Raw genomic sequence first — 15,915 nt, forward strand, 5'->3', positions numbered from 1 at the left:
ATTTCCACTCTTTGATGCCGACCCAAGACAAAAACTTGCACACATCTACCAGAAGATATGTACCAAAATGTTCATGGCAACACTGTTCATAATGGGAAAGAAAGTAGAAACAATTCAAAAGCCATCTACAGGACAATGGATAAATAAACTGAGGTATAGTCACATATTGGATATGATATAGCAATAGAAATTAATGATCCATAGCTATGCCTGTGAGTGAGTATAGAAACCATGTTGGAAGTGGATCAATAGTCATAAACGCACAACTGATGCCACATGGGTCAGAGATGAACTGTCTAGCACGATCTTTCCTGCATTCCCGACCTACAAAATTGTGAGTGAAATAAAATGGTGGTTCTGAGATACTAAGTTTCAGGGCAGTTTGTTACACAGCACTAGATAAACAGAATCTTGTGTTATTTCTACCTTTCCATCACCTCTACAAAAATATCCAATTACTTTTTTCTTCATGCTTTTGCATGCTGTTCCTTCCAATAAAGTGATTTGGTAACCTGCACCCCACAGAATAAAGCCAGAGCCCTGAAAAGCTTGAAACATATCATTTATGCCATAAACAACAATCACAAAGATTAAATGATAGACACAAAGAGACACTAAGAAGCGTGTAGTTTGCTAGACAAATTAGAACTACCCTACCCCATTTAAAAAATAATAGAAGATTTTACATAATATTATTTTGGTTTTTATCATGTCCTAGGCATAATTTCAAGCACCTAAAATTTATTAATTCATTTGATAGTCCCATGCGACTGGTGCTCTTTTATGTCCATGTAATTGCTGGGAAAGCTGAGACCCAAAGAGGTTAAGGAACTTGCCTGTTATACAGCTTGTAAGTGTTGGGGCCAGGATTGGAATCTGAGTAGTCTGGGTCCAGAGGCTTTTCTTCCACACTGTCTAAGCAGGCCCATGCATGAAACAGAAGGCAGGGAAGAAAGGATGATGTCCAGGTGCAAGGACTAAGAGGGAAGTGAAAGCAGAGTGGAGGGCATGTAGGCTCGTTCACTGCAGCTCTGACCGGTAGGAACCCCACAGATTAGAGGCTTCAGTATTGCTGCACACAAGGAAAAGAGATGAGGCATTTGGTCCATAGAAGGTAAAGAATTGAAGCTGCAAAGGCTCCAAAAAGCCAGAACTCTTACAACTCCAGTGGAGAAAAAAAGGAATAAATTCATACCTGTGCCCTAAAAAAGGAAGCCTGACTCCACCATGATTGCATGAGGGGTATAATACTAAATGAAAAAAAGAAAGTCCAGGGCTTTCCCTTCCTGAGGACATGGAATCTGGCTTTTAACTCTGGCTCTTTGCTCTGGTGACCAGAGGCTGAGAAATAAACACAGAATCTTCTCCTGGATCAGGACACCCACCCCACCCCCCAATACCTGGAATAAACCAAAATAAAGATCCAGGAAAGATCACTTTAACAATCCAGGTACCATAAAATTCCCACAGCTAAATATGTTCACACACACTCAGTACATAGACACCCAAAAAGAAACGATTCCATTACAAGTGAAATTACACTGGCAAAACAAAACAAAACAAAACAAAAAAGCCAGGAAGACTTGTTCCTTGAAAGTGTTAGTTAACTGAAAAAAAATTGGAAATTATAAAACAACAATGTTCAAAATGATTAAAGAAATAAAATAAGCCTTATAAAAATCAGAGCAAATAACCCTCCTCACAGTAGATTTAGGAAAGAACAAAATAGATTACTAGAAATCAATTAATTCAAAATCAAAGAGTGGACTGAATAAACAGAAACATAGTGAGAAAGAAAACAGAGCTGAAGAAATCAACCAGGAGACAATATAGAGTATGGTGCATTTACAAGACACATAGATGAGAATGACAAGACCCTATACACCTGCAAGGGGTTTTAGAAGGAGGGAAAAGAAAAGGAAAGTGATAAGAGTTTGCAATTTTCCAGTTTTTAATTAAATATAATCTCAGATGGAAGACTCTTAGTGAATGAGGAGAAAGATTTTTAAAATGTCTCTATATGGACATCTCTAATGGAAACTTCAGAAACTAAAGATTAAAAGGAAATTGTGAAGGAACCAGAGAAGGATAAAAGTTTACCTCCGAAGAACAACATTTGAACTATAGAAAGCTGAACAGCAAGAATGGCCTAAAACAAAGAAAATATCTTCAAAGCACTGAGAGAAAATTGGTGTCAAACTAAGGTTTTATACCCAGCTAAACGGTTTTCCAAGAGTGATCACAAAATGAAGACATTGCAGACAGGCTGAGAGAACTGCTCTTCAGTGAAAATCTCTAGATACGGTACTTGAGGAAGAAGGAAACTGAACTCTGGGCAAAGGAGGATAGTGTGAAAATACACGTTGGTGAAATGTCGAAATATAGTGAAACAAGTATTGACAGGAAACATTAATTGTGTCGATTATAATTATTTTGGTAATGGCACAGTGGAAACTGAAAGTAGACAATAATATCAGGTAAAATGGAAATGGTAGCATAGTAAATGTATTTGAAGGTCCTTATAAGATTCAAGGGAAGCGTAGAGACTAAGTTTTGAGTTTGTTAATTTAAGTGTGTGTTAAAATTTTGAGTAGCCATTAAAAGAATGGTATTGTATTGAACCATATGAAATTGCTGATGTTTGACCAACCTTGACCAATATGATAGCAATTTCGTGTGGTTCAACCTAATACACTGTGTAACTTCTAAATGAGAAAAGATAGAGTGGAGAAACCTCAATCATACCAATGGAAGGCAGGAAAGGTAGTGGGGACAGAAGCCAGGGAAAGTGAAGTGTTAGAAAAGTGAGCTCAGTGGTGAGGGTAGGTATATGCACATAGATATGCATGTGTGTGTGTATGTATATAATCTTACAAATCTCACACAAATTAATACATCCCTGTGTGCACACATATGTGTGGACTGTTTGTATATGCATGTATAAATGGTAATAAACATCCCCAAGGTTTGTGGTTGGCCATACACATAGGTGTCAGTTTAAAAACTATCAGACCTCAGCTATAAAATAACACATTTTTCTTTAAAATCACTAACGTTATACTTTCTTGCAACATTGAGACATGGACACTCATCACATTTAAGTAAATGCCCCAAAAGAAGATGACAGAAATCAGCTTAAGACTAAACCATCAAATTAAAAGACAAATTCTCAGATTAGATAAATTGGTTTTTTTTTAACCTGCTAATTACAAAAACCACATCCACAACAAATTGACCCAAACTTTGAGAGCAAAAGGATGGAAAAAGAGATAAACTAAGCAAATAGTATATCTTGAATGTTGCTGCACAAATACAAGTCAAAACAGACTAAGGGAAAAAATACTATTAAGGATAAAGGTAGCAAGCACATAATAATAAAAGAAAAAGAATCACCAGGAATTAGCCAGAAAGATAAAAAACCCGAACTTTTATGCCTCAATAACTAGCTTCTAAATTGCTAGAAGAAAATTGACCAAAAGTATAAAAGAAAAATAAACAAACCCCTAATCATAGTGGGAAAATATAGTGTACACCTCTCAGTAAGTGATAGATAAGAAAAATAAATTAAGAAATGAGTTAAGGATATAGAACATATAAATAATGCAAATGAAACCTTGAAACAATGTATATACACATATAATTAATATGTGTATATAGTACACATATTAATAGTCTAATTAATAGTACCTTCTGAGGGAAGTAAAATTATTATCGACATTTACAGATGGTGGTATTTTGGGTAAGGAACCAGAGTGATAATTCAAGAAGGAATAGGAAAGGAAATAATCATTTGAAGAGATGCCCAACATCACAAGTCACCAGGGAAATGCAAAATAAATAACCTAACGGAAAAAGACTGATAACACCAAGTGCTGTTGAAGGCCACGGGGAACGTGTCACTTGCTGCTGGTGGGGCGGTCAGTGGGCACACCCGTCCAGAAGGATCGTCTGGACTTCCTTAGAAAAGCTGTGGATGCACTTTTATCACTACCAGAAACTTCACTTCTGGGGCGTCCACACTACAGAAATTCTCTTTTGAGTATGTCAAGGTATGTGAGAGGCTGTTTATTACCACACCGTATTTTTTTTAAAAAAGAAAAATGTTTTTAGTAAATAAGACTGTGGATACTCACACCTGTTTTAATTCACAGACTAATTTTCATTATGAATTACAGGTACCCCTGCTTTTAGAAAGTTTGTGTTACACTACATTGCGTTTACAGAAGACCCACATTAGGACCTGTTTTCTCTAGCTGAAAGACATCTGAAGAGCATGTATGCTTTTACAAAAAAAAAAAAAAAGGTGAAAAGCAAAACTAGCATTCAGCGCCTGTTTTGCGGCAAGTCATTAGAGAGGCAGCACGAATCCTGAGCAGTGAGAGTGGCACCTCTGAGCCCCTTTCCTGGAAACTGCACTCAGCATCTCAGCCTCAAGCCGCCATCGCTTTGAGCTGTGTCTGCGAGCATCCGTGCATTACCTTGATTTATTTTATACATCTGTTAGTAAGATTTGTCCCAAGGTATCAGAAAACCCTAAGAGAGGTTATATTTGGGGTATGGGAATGCTCAAAATCTTTTCCATATAAATGAATGGTAATTGCTTCTCCGCTTTACCCATTTTGGCTTACAAAAGTTCTCTTGTAAGTATACCCTACTTCGGATACCGGGGGAAGTCTGTAATATCAAAGACATAATAGTGAGTGAAAAATGAGTCCACATTTCTCCACAAGTGAGTAAATGCAGGCATGCGTTTCTGGATACCTCACTATGCATAGAAAGACTCAACATCATAAATGTGGGGGGGGAGTTGTTGTTGTTGTTGTTTTAAGATTTTATTTATTTATTTGAGAGAGAGAGCGTGAGTGGGGGGGGGGCAGAGGGAGAGGGAGAATCAGACTCCCTGCTGAGCAGGGAGCCCAACATGGGGCTCCATCCCAGGACATTGAGAGCATGACCTGAGCCCAAGGCAGACACTTAACCAACTGAGTCACCCAGTCGCCCCAAAAGTGTGTTTTTCTTAAATAAATTGTTCAACAAACCCACTTCTATTCAAAATATCAATAGTGGTATTTACCTGACAAAATGGTTTGTGGTGGGATACTTTTTTCAAAGTATTAACAGATGTTTACTTTCCCTACAATTTATTTTACTGTCATGTTGGGGACTGCTATTTGTCACCTCATATCTGCTCTCCCTTTCTTCCTTAGGACAGACCCTGATATTATTTGAAGTAACAATGGACTCAGCTGAAAGGTTTCATCTCCCCTCCTCCCTTGCAACCAGGTGTGACAATCTAAGAAAGTTCAGGCTAATGAGATATAAGGGAAAGAGGTTGGGCTGGACTTCTAGAAAGGTTCATTTAAGGGAGTAGACTCAGGGCTTGCTTTTTTATTTCTTCCTAGTTCCCACTTCTTGAAACTAGGGCATGATGTCTGGCTCTCCAGCAGCCATTTTGGATTTTGAGGTAATTATGTGCCCGGAAACCACACACTGAAATGGAGGAGCAGCAAGATTAAAGACTCTGAAGCTGCCCTATAAGATCTAGATGGCAAGCTTCCAGCTTCTTCCATGTGAGAGATAAATAAACTTCTGTTTTGTTTCAGCCATTGTTATGACCCTCTAAATCTGATTTGTGTTCTTACCCTAGTTGTTAACCCAACTTCCTGGATCCATTGACAGCATGCTACACTCAGTTGGTTGGTGGGGCAGGGCTGCTACATGATTCCAAATACAAAAAAAGGAAATGATTCTCTGCTGCTTGCTGTGCTTTTTTTTGTTTGTTTGTTTTGTTAACTTTCAAAATACACTCTTGAGATCCATAGCTGAGAATAATAATGAGTCCTAAAATACTAATTTTTGGTTATCGAAATCCAGAACCCCAAAGCATTCTGGGGAGAAAGTTTTGTTACAAAAACGAGGCATCAAAGTGCCTTTGAGCATTCTGGACCACTTTCACCACCCTGCTAGGCTAGGTGAGATCCTGGGAGCTGGAGGAGGAGGGGGAGAGGTGGGGAAGGCAGCAAGAGGGTTGCGTTTGGGTGGGACTTGCCCCCCAGTGGCCAGCAGTGGGTGGAGGTGGGAGGGAAAGGACATATCAGAGAAAAACAGGAAAGGTAGTCATGAGCTAACATTCCTGCCATCTCTGAGTAGAGAGTGGAATGAAATATGCTTGGGGACATCTTGGCAAGGGGATGGAAGTTGAGCGTGAGTGGGGTTCCCCACCTGCCTGAGGGCAGAGGGGTGCTGACGTTTCTGCTGTGCAGACTTGAACCATCTGGATGAAGATCAGGTGACTCAGTGACATGAATAGGCAGGAGAGAGATCCCAGAGCTGGGGGTCCAGACAGCCAGGGTCTCCCAGTGTCCCTTGCATCACTGATACCATTTTGACAAGTGAACTTCCAGGTCCTGAAACAAGTCCTTGTTATCAGATGACTTTCAAGTGCAGGACAGGCTTTTTGATTTGTTGTTTCACATGAAGGTGCAAAGACGCATATCCCCTGGTGATAGCAGCAAGTAGATTTTAATATAATATATATTAAATATGTGTTTATATAATATATAGAGACCAGTGGTCTTCAAGTTTTAGGATAAATATCCCATTAATAAAAGCATAGTGACTGGGGGTGGTCTTGAAATGACAAAGAAAACAATTTCCACACTGTGCACAGGGGCCAACCTATGGCAACTGATGAAACTCTGGGGGCGGAGGGGCGGGGAGGTGGCGAGCAGAGCCCCCTGCAGGAACTGAGGAGCAGCCTGGGGGCTGGGACACAGGGAAGAGTGGGCTGTGGGCTGAGGCTGGACACAGGCAGACACAAGACAGCCTCAGAAGTCAGAAGAGGAATGTTGGAATGGGGAAAATATCTGCAGGACACATGAAAAATATCACTATTTCTAACATATAAGAACTACGAATTGGTAAGAAAAAGATTTAAAACCCAGTAGAAAATTGTGCAAAGGCCATATATTGGCTATGAACAGGGAAAGAAATAAAAATGGCCAATAAATGCATAAAAAGGTACTAAACCCTATTAGTAGTCAAGACAATTCAAATTAGAACAATAATGACATATTTTTATTCAAGAGATTGGCAAAAATTATAGAGTGCTGACATTTATTGCTGGGAAGACTGTGGGGAAATTGATGCCCTCATATACTGCTGGTGGGAAGTGACATTGATACAACCTAATTTGAATGTAATTTCTTAATATCTATTAAAATAAAATATGGCCATTTGACATAGGAATCTCAGTTTGAGAATTTATTTTATAAAATCAGAAGAACAGGTCCTTAAGATTCCATGTGCAAATGTTCAGCCAAGCCTCTTGGTGGTGGAAACACCCTGGAATGGGATCCATCAGTGGAGGGTCGCTGTGTAACCTCAAGTGTGTGCATTTTTTGGAGAGATACCCGGCGACTGGAGGGACAGTGACACATGGGTTGACCAGAAGCCGTGCCAGGGTGAAAGCTGGCACATGGGAGCCATCCCAACGGAAGGCACAAAGCAGTTGCCACCACAGATGTGCTCGTGGTGGTCTGTGCAGTGATTCTAGAGGCACCTCTACCCACTTCAGGTGGAAAATGGGCTCCAGTGAGATGCCGGCCCCCAGCCCCCACCATACCTGCCACACCTGTGTCACCTGCCTGGACCCTTTAGTCACTTCCGTGCGACCCTGGGCGGAGAGTACGTCCCGTTTTTGTAAGGTCAAATTACAATGAAGCCTTTTAATGTACACTTACGTTTGTATAGGCTTGTATGATTGTGGGAAAAGAACAATAGGAAAGGAGAAGAAAAGAAGATATCTTTTCTTTGTCTTTGTGTGTGTTTGTTTTTCCAGGGATGGTAAACTCTTCTTATTTTGGGAAGATGAAAACTGAAATTTTATTAAAAGAATAATACTACAATAAAAGGCAAAGAAAAGGGTTTATTTAAGAGGATGGTTGAGTACACAAGAAAAAATCGCTCATGGGAAAAATTCTCTTCATTTTCTTTGGACATTTTCTCTTACAAACGAGTCTTAAAATCAACCAGTCAAAGCCTACTTAATAAAATACCAAATCCAATTCATAATAAACCTTTTATCAAACTTTGAGAGGATGGGAATGATCGCAACTTGATCAAGCATATCTATGAGAAACCTACAGGAAATGCCCTGCTTAATGGTAAAACATTTAAAATATTCCCACTGAAGCCGGGAACACACAGGAGGCTGCCATCAAGTTACTTATTCCTTATTTAGCATTTGAAATGTGTCACGCTTTCTCCTTGTTTCTATCAACCCCTATGCCTTTTGTTTGATTCACCAAATTTTCTTTGATCCACCTTTTCCTCAATCTGTTTGAAACTTTGTATCCTAGTTCAGTTCATTTAGTGCTTATCAATGGGTTCACATACTTTAAATTGTTTTGAGTTTCATTGCTCCTTCATATTCAGTATCTATAAAATCTCTAGAAACTAGACAAGAATTTTAGTGATTTTTAGCTCCTCCTGAACTTCCCACCCCCCACATTCCTATGCTAATGCTTCTGGAATTTTAATTCCAGGTTATTCATCTTTCTTCCAGAATCATACCTGTTTAAACTGGATAGCACAGTTTACCATTTTCCTTGCTCACTGGTCCTTCTTGCATCTCACATCTTCCTTCTGGGTTCTTTCCTTTCTTTCTTTCTTTCCTTCTTTCTTTCTTTCTTTCTTTCTTTCTTTCTTTCTTTCTTTCTTTCTTTCTTTCTTCTTTCTAAATCCTGGCTGAGAAACATCTGTGCTTTCACTGCAGGTAACAGAAAGCTCAACTCAAACTGGCTTTATTAGCTTGTGGACAATAAAGTCCAGAGGAAGCTCATGCTTTAGGTCCAGTTTGATTAGTGTTCGGGCTCATTTTCTCATTGCTCTACCCTCCTCCCATCCCCCCACCCTCTGGAGCTGGTGAATTGGCTGCAGGAGTTCCAGAACCTCCTGTCTATTCACCACCTGGTCCTGAGCCCAAGAGCATCTCTGACTGGTTATAGAACCCTAGACTCAGAGTTATTTCCTCTCCAAGCTTTGAGGATGTTACCCCATTGCTTTCTTAGATTCAATGGAGCTGCCTAGGGAAGTCTGATGTCAGACTAACTCTGCTTACCTTGTAGGTCTCATCTTGCAGGTGGTTTTTGGAACTTTCTCTGCACCATACTTCATCCAGGTGTATGTGATTGTTGCATCTTCCTCAGGATTCATGTCTTCTTCAACGTGGGGAAATTAGCCAAATGTGATATATTACTATTGTCCAAGTGTTCTGAGCCTCTTGGTAGAACTCCTGTGTTAGACATCCCAACTTTGGGAGCTACCGTCAGTGTGAAATAGCTTCCAAACCTTACACCTTTCTTTTGCCACATTCTGGAAGCTCCGTCTGCCCAAACAACTATACTGATTTGTTCCTCAGTCCTATCCATTCTGTGCTTCAAATCACATAATTTTGTATACCAACCACCTTATGCTTCATCTCAAGCATTTCTAATTGCCTTTTTATGTGAAGACATGCTATTGTGTCAGAGATATGCTATCATCCCATATCTCTCTGAGGATATTAATTATACTCTTTAAAAAGTCTTTTTCTGAATGTTCTATTGGTTCTGATTTCCTTGGATGTGACTTCTTCCTTTTTTTGCTCCTTCGCTGTGTTTTCTTTTCTAAAACATTTCATGGTTATACATCTCAGGATTGGAAAAATTGTAGTTGTGGGGACATAAAATAGACTGAATGTGTCTTCCCCAAATTCCTATGTTGAAATCCTAACCCCCAGTGGGATGGTATTAGGAGGTGGAGCCCTCGTGAATGGGATTTGCGCCATTACAAAAGGATCCCAGATAGCTTCCTCGCCCCTCCAGCCATGTGAGGACACAATCCAGCTATCCATACACTAGAACGTGGGTTCTCACAAAGACCCTGCTGGTGGTCTGGGGTTGCCAGCCTCCACAACTGTGAGATACAAATGTCTGAGGTTTATAAACCACCCAGACCGTGCTGTGTATTATAGCACCCTGAATAACCTGAGACAGAGGAGGGCAAAGGAGATTGCAGATTTATTGCAGTAAGTACTGAGGGACAAAATTCATGTACATCTGTGATAAAACAAAAGGAAGAGACAACAGAGGGACATGAGCAGTGTACATGTGACCCTGCCAGGATCCTGGGAGACTTGCAGGCTCAGTCTGGACAACATGAAGGGAAAGGCTAGGAATGGGAGGAGTCAGTAGGGACAGAAATGGGGACTTGGGTTTGGGCTGGGAGAAACACCCAGGTCAGAACAGGGACAAGGGGCAAATGATGGAGGTCAGCGTGCAATGTGGGTGAAAAATTCTGGGACCCCATACACAAAGGTACCGGAGGGTGTCTGTGTGAAGAACAAAGTTGAGCCCTCCAAGGGTCTGAACCCTAAGCAGGGATAGACGGATGAAGTTGGGGAATTTGTGAGAACCCAATACCCAGAGGCATGGGGCAGCGCCTGCACTCCTGACCCAGGCTGGATTGTGCAGAGGCCAGGGCCTTGCAGCCCATCTCCGTGCACTGTGGTTGCTTCAGTAAGAGGGAAGGATGGGGTCCGCCTGGCTTCTGGCTCCATGTGGTGGCTTGGCTCTTCACCATGGTCTCCATCCACACGCAGACGTGGTCTCAGTATGCGTCTTGGCCTCACCTGGAGGCCAGGGTCTCTGCGAAGGTCTATTCCCCTAAGGTGGCATCTTACTGCCTGCTGACTTCTTCCCCCATGGTGGCCTTGGCCTCTCTCTCCATGATGAGCTGTGAACGCTGGGGTCTCATATCTCATGGGTTTCACATAAGCAAAGGGTTTCAAGGGATGGCCTGGCTTCATAGGGCCATCTGCTTTCATGGTGCCTTCACCTTCCACACCAGAGCAGTCCAACTCCTGAGAATGCATATCTGAGGCAAACAGAGAAGCAGAAAGTGGAAAGAAGAAATCAGAGCTTTTCCAGGAAGCTTTGGGGCCAGGAGAATGGGGGAGGGGAGGGTATGAGGTGGAGAGTCCCTCTGCCAATGACCCATTATGTGTAGCATTTCCCACTGGTCATTTCATTTGGCCCTCCCCACCACCTGTCCAGAGAGGTAATTGCCATCCCCATTTTACTGAAGGGTAAACTGACTCCAGATTCAATTTGAATTCACTAGATTCAATTTGAATCAAAGTGACAGTCCCTGTCCTCACCAAGCTTAAACTTCAATAGAGAAGACCAACAGAACAAAACAAAATATGTAATGTCACTGACAGGTAACAAGTTGGAGAGTGAAGGAGTTAGGATATAACAAGGAAGGTGGTTTTGATTCCAGAGTGCCTGAAATTTTATCTTTTTTTTTTTAAGATTTTTATTATTTTTAAGTAATCTCCACACCCAACATGGGGCTCAAACTCACAACCCCGAGGATCAAGAGTTGCACGCTCCACCAACTGAGCCAGCCAGGTACCCCATGGAATTTTATCTTAACTTACCTGTGATGGGCCTCAATTTCCTTTTTCATGAATTGATGTGATACACCAACCCCTGGGGTGTTATAAAGACTTGGATACTACAAGCAAGTGCTTAGTGTCGTCCCAGCATGTACTTGGGGGCAAGAGAAGTTAACAAAAAGCTGTAAGTCAGGACCTCAGGAGTGAGCAGGATTTAGCAAGGCCAGGGCAGAGTGGAGAGGGAGAGGATTCCCAGGGGGTGGAGACTGGGCACAGGCTTCCAGAATGTAAGAAGTCTGGACTAGCTGCAGGATAGCACGGCAGGAGGGAGAAGCTCATAAGGACCCCTTTAAGCTAAGCCAAGTTTTAGTTTATCCTAAGATCAAAGGAGAACCACTGGAAGGCTTTACGGAAGGGAACAAGTCATCACATTTGGACTTTGGAGAGTGAAGTGTGGCTGTACAGGAAGGGGTGTGCCTAGAGGCAGGAGGGCTGAGGAGAGTTGCAGCCATCTGAGATGTGAAGAGGTAAGCAAACACAACGGGAGCCCAGGATACCCTGAGGGCAGGCTGATGAAAGGGGCAAATGGGGTCCCAACTGACCCAGTTTGTCTGGGGGGCACTCTCCTGACTATCTGTTAAGCACACCCCTGCTGCCATTTGCTTTTCCCCAACAGAGAGGGGGATAAAGCTGTTTCCCCAAGGTAGAGCTCAAGGGAGAAGATACAAGTTTGGATGACAAAAATGTGTTCAGTATTGGACCTATGATGGTGAGGTGCTTGTGTTTTCCAAGTGGTGATGTGAGTCTGGGGCTCAGTGGAGAGCTCTGCCAGTCCTCTGAGCCATCTACACAGAGTTGGTCATCACTACCATGGGAGCTGACAGGATCCGCAGGAGAGAGTGGAGGAGCAGAGAGTGCCTCTGACAGAACCCTAAAGTCCACTGCTAACCTCTAATGGGAAGGTAGAGAAAAAGCACTTTTCAGGGCCACTGATGCAGAGGGAAACTGAGAGCATGTACCCAGATCCAAGGTGGAGACAACAGATCAGGGGGCGGTGAACTGCCCACAAGGTTGGCTATGTGGGACAGAGCAGGCCTGCGATGTGGCCATTTTTGTTGGCCACCTGGAATGGGTGAGAACAGCATCAGGACACTGGTGGGGGCAGAGTGAACTTCCAGGGCAGTGCAGTAGGGAAGATGGCAGGTAAGTGACAGTGTGAGCAGGGGACAGCAGGGGTGGGGCTTTTACCCGGGGTGGTTGAGTCACTGTTGGGAGGCAGTACTGGGACACAAGGGCCCAAGAATTAACAGCATCAGGAATAAAGAACAACTCCAACAGACCCACTGTAATGGAACAAACTGAGAGTGTTTCAACAAATGCCTTCTTTCTACACAATCATCTTTCAAAAATTAAAAAAAAGCCAGGATTAGATCATCTCTCTGGTGAATTTTTTTACAGTTCTTGGCTAGAAAAGCTCATATTAATACCTTAAACTGATCTCAGAATGGTCAGAGGACCCACAGCACTGGGAGAGAGGAGGTGAATGCTCTGAGACATGGCCACAGCCCTGTTGGCTGGTTCCTTTGACCCCATCTTCTCCACACTCAGAAGTTGGCATTAACAGAAAGAAAGGGACACTATGGGAGAGTTTTGGAACTAAGGACAGATACAATAGTTTGAGGTTTTGGGTTTTTGAGCATCAGAAATCAAAGTCCTGAGAGATCCAAGCATATCAAGTCTATGCTTTATTCAACATTCTTAAACGAATATATGTGGGCCCTTGCAGAGCCATTTATATCTGCTCTCCCAAACTCAGACTGAGAGCTCAGTGTGGCTCCAGAAACAACCAAGAATGGCCTGGGTGAGCTATGGGAGGGCTGGTGGATGGCAGGGGCTTTGCAGATAGGACCTAGAGGGCTCAGAGTGACCTGCATGGACTGATGGCCAGACACCAGTAGAAACAGAAACAAGGGGTGGCTGTGTGAACCAAGGACCAGAGCACTCTTTCCAATCATGTGATAGTATGTAAACCATGTTACCCTTTGTTGACCTAGATTTAACTCCAGTAGAAGTGGGGGCAGGGAGGGAGGTGAGATCCTTAATTGACTAAAGAAAGTCTGAATTGATAAATCCCCCAAATTCAAGAACACTTAAAAATCAATAAAATAAACAACCAAATAGAGGAAAAGCAAAAAGCAACCATAGGCAATCCATAAAAGGGGAAAAGCAAATGGTCCTTATATGTATAGGATGCTAAACCTCACTTATAATGAAGAAATGCAAATTAAAGGAAAGCTTGTGCCATTGTTATGCGTCTATCAGACTGGCAAAGATAAAAAGATTTAGGACACTCAGTGTATGGAGGGAAATGGTATAGTGAACAATTTCACAATAGCTATAAAATTTTAATGCCCTCCAGAAAGAGAACATGATGGGGAACCTGGTTTATCATAGATCATGAAGTAGCATCCAGCTACAGAAATGAAGACAGTGCAGTGTTCAAACAGAGATAAATGACTGAGCAATAGAATGGAATAGACAGCCCAGACTGAATACACATCTATGGAAATCTGGCTGAAGATAGTGCTGGCATTGAAGATCATCTGAAGAGTCTTCCCTGGGAAACCTGTGCGGTCTAAGAGGAGAATCCTAAGAAACTGACACATGGGGTTCCCCAATTTGGCAGTCCAGTCATATAAATTCTGTGGAACCCAGAGTTAATAGGCCCCACTCATTGGCTCAGAGCTGCCATTCAGCTTCCCAGGGTTCCCTTTTCAATATGGGCAGCCAACCAGGGGTCATCAAACATCCGAGGAAAGACTAACATGAGATAGGAAACCAATAATCAAACAGGAAGAAAGCAACTTGCTGGAAACAGTTCTTGCTAGCAGTGAAAATTTCACAAAAATATATCACTAATATCTTTTAAAAGAGATGATGCCCATGAACAAATTACAAGATGCTTTTTAAAGAAACATTCAGGAAAAAAAAGAGCCCTTTGAAATCAAAATTATGAGAGCAGACATTAAAATTTCCATGGATTTTGAAAGATAAAGTTGAGGAAATCTCCCAGAAAAGAGGACAAAAATGAAAAGTAAGAAGGATAAAATATGAGAAAATTAGAGGCCTAGCATTGCCAAAGCTAATTATTAAAAAACAAATCGAGTTCTGGTAACAAAAAGATCCTAAAATCTTCAGAGAGAGAGGGAGACAGAGTGAGACAGAGAAAGAAGGAAGAAGTGTCTTCAAAATTCTGAGGAAAAAGGATTTCCCGCCTAAAATTCAATACCCAACCAAGCTATACACGAATCAGGAAGGGTAGAATAAACTCACTTTTAAATATGCAAGATCTCAAATAATTTTCTGGATGCCTGTTTCCCTGGGAATGTACTAAACCAAGAAAGAAAAAGTAAACCAGACTAAGAGAGTATAAAATTCAAAAGTGGGGAAGGAATTCCCCAGATGGTGGTGAGGGGAGATCCCAGGAGAGCAGCTCAGAGTTGGCTGAGAAGCCAGCCTAGATTGGAGCGGATTAGAAGGGTGTGGCAATAATGCCACCAGAAGGTGAAACTTACAGGATACTTGATTGAGTTTGAATTTAAACAACTGGGGAGGAGTCTGAGAATGGATTGGTGGTCAATAAGCAAATAATAGCCCAAGTATTAAGTCCTGGAAAATTCAAAAGTTATACAAGAGGGAAAATGATCCTGGTTGACTAGACGGCCCCATTTTGAACAGTAAATTGTGCTGTGAGGTAGGTGGGCAGGAGGTGTGTGTGGGCTGGAGTGGGTGGGCAGGGGTGAGGGTGGAGAGTGGTGAGGATGGTAGGAATGCAGGAACTACAGCTAATTACTCCTCTCCCATAGAGAGAAGACCAAAAATAAAGTCTAAAATGGAAAAACAAGTTAGTGGTAATGTAAGCATGGTATTTAGAGAACAGAGAGTAATGCTAAAAGAAACTGAACAGATGAAAATGGTTGTCTCTAAGGTGTGAGAAGTTGAGAAGGAGCAGGGGCTGCTGATTTTCATAGTATGCCTTATGGGGACCACTACATTACATAAGTAAATACCAAAAGTAAAATAAAAAACAGGAAAATATTTAAAAGAAAGTGACTGGCATTTGACTACCTTGATTAGGGGCCATTGAGGGAAGGCATTTGGGAAGTCCTTGCTTCTCCATGATGAATGTGCCCAAGAGATAAATAAAGTCAGGTGAGTCAGGGCTCAAACTGCACCCACATTTCCCAAGCACCAAGCAGCAACCCAGTCTCCCTAGCATCAGTCCTGGTGGGCACTGTTGCCCTGGCACCCACCCTCCCTTCAAAGGGCCGGGTTCCCAGGCAAAGAGCATGCAACGCCAGCAGCTCAGGGGGATGCAGTATGGAGAGGGAAGTTTGGGGAGTGGAACTGGGGAGACTCAACATATTTTAACAGCTTTCAAAGAAGAGCTAGTAAGGATTGGCCTAGAGGTGTGC

The 15,915-nt window shown here is 42.1% G+C and overlaps 1 protein-coding gene across 1 annotated transcript; it reads right to left on the reverse strand.

Moving 5' to 3' along the window:
- Nucleotides 1–10,312: 10,312 nt before the first annotated feature.
- Nucleotides 10,313–15,620, reverse strand: PRR20G (proline rich 20G). Its single transcript, XM_045812414.2, has 2 exons — nt 15,569–15,620; nt 10,313–10,917 (listed from the first exon to the last, which is right to left on the reverse strand). The coding sequence occupies exons 1-2, from the start codon at nt 15,618–15,620 to the stop codon at nt 10,313–10,315; spliced, it is 657 nt and encodes a 218-aa protein (XP_045668370.2).
- Between the last annotated feature and the right edge of the window lie 295 nt (nt 15,621–15,915).

This window comes from Ursus americanus, chromosome 14 (genome assembly GCF_024610735.1).
Source record: "Ursus americanus isolate L20-20 chromosome 14, mUrsAme1.1.p, whole genome shotgun sequence".
NCBI lineage: Eukaryota > Metazoa > Chordata > Mammalia > Carnivora > Ursidae > Ursus > Ursus americanus.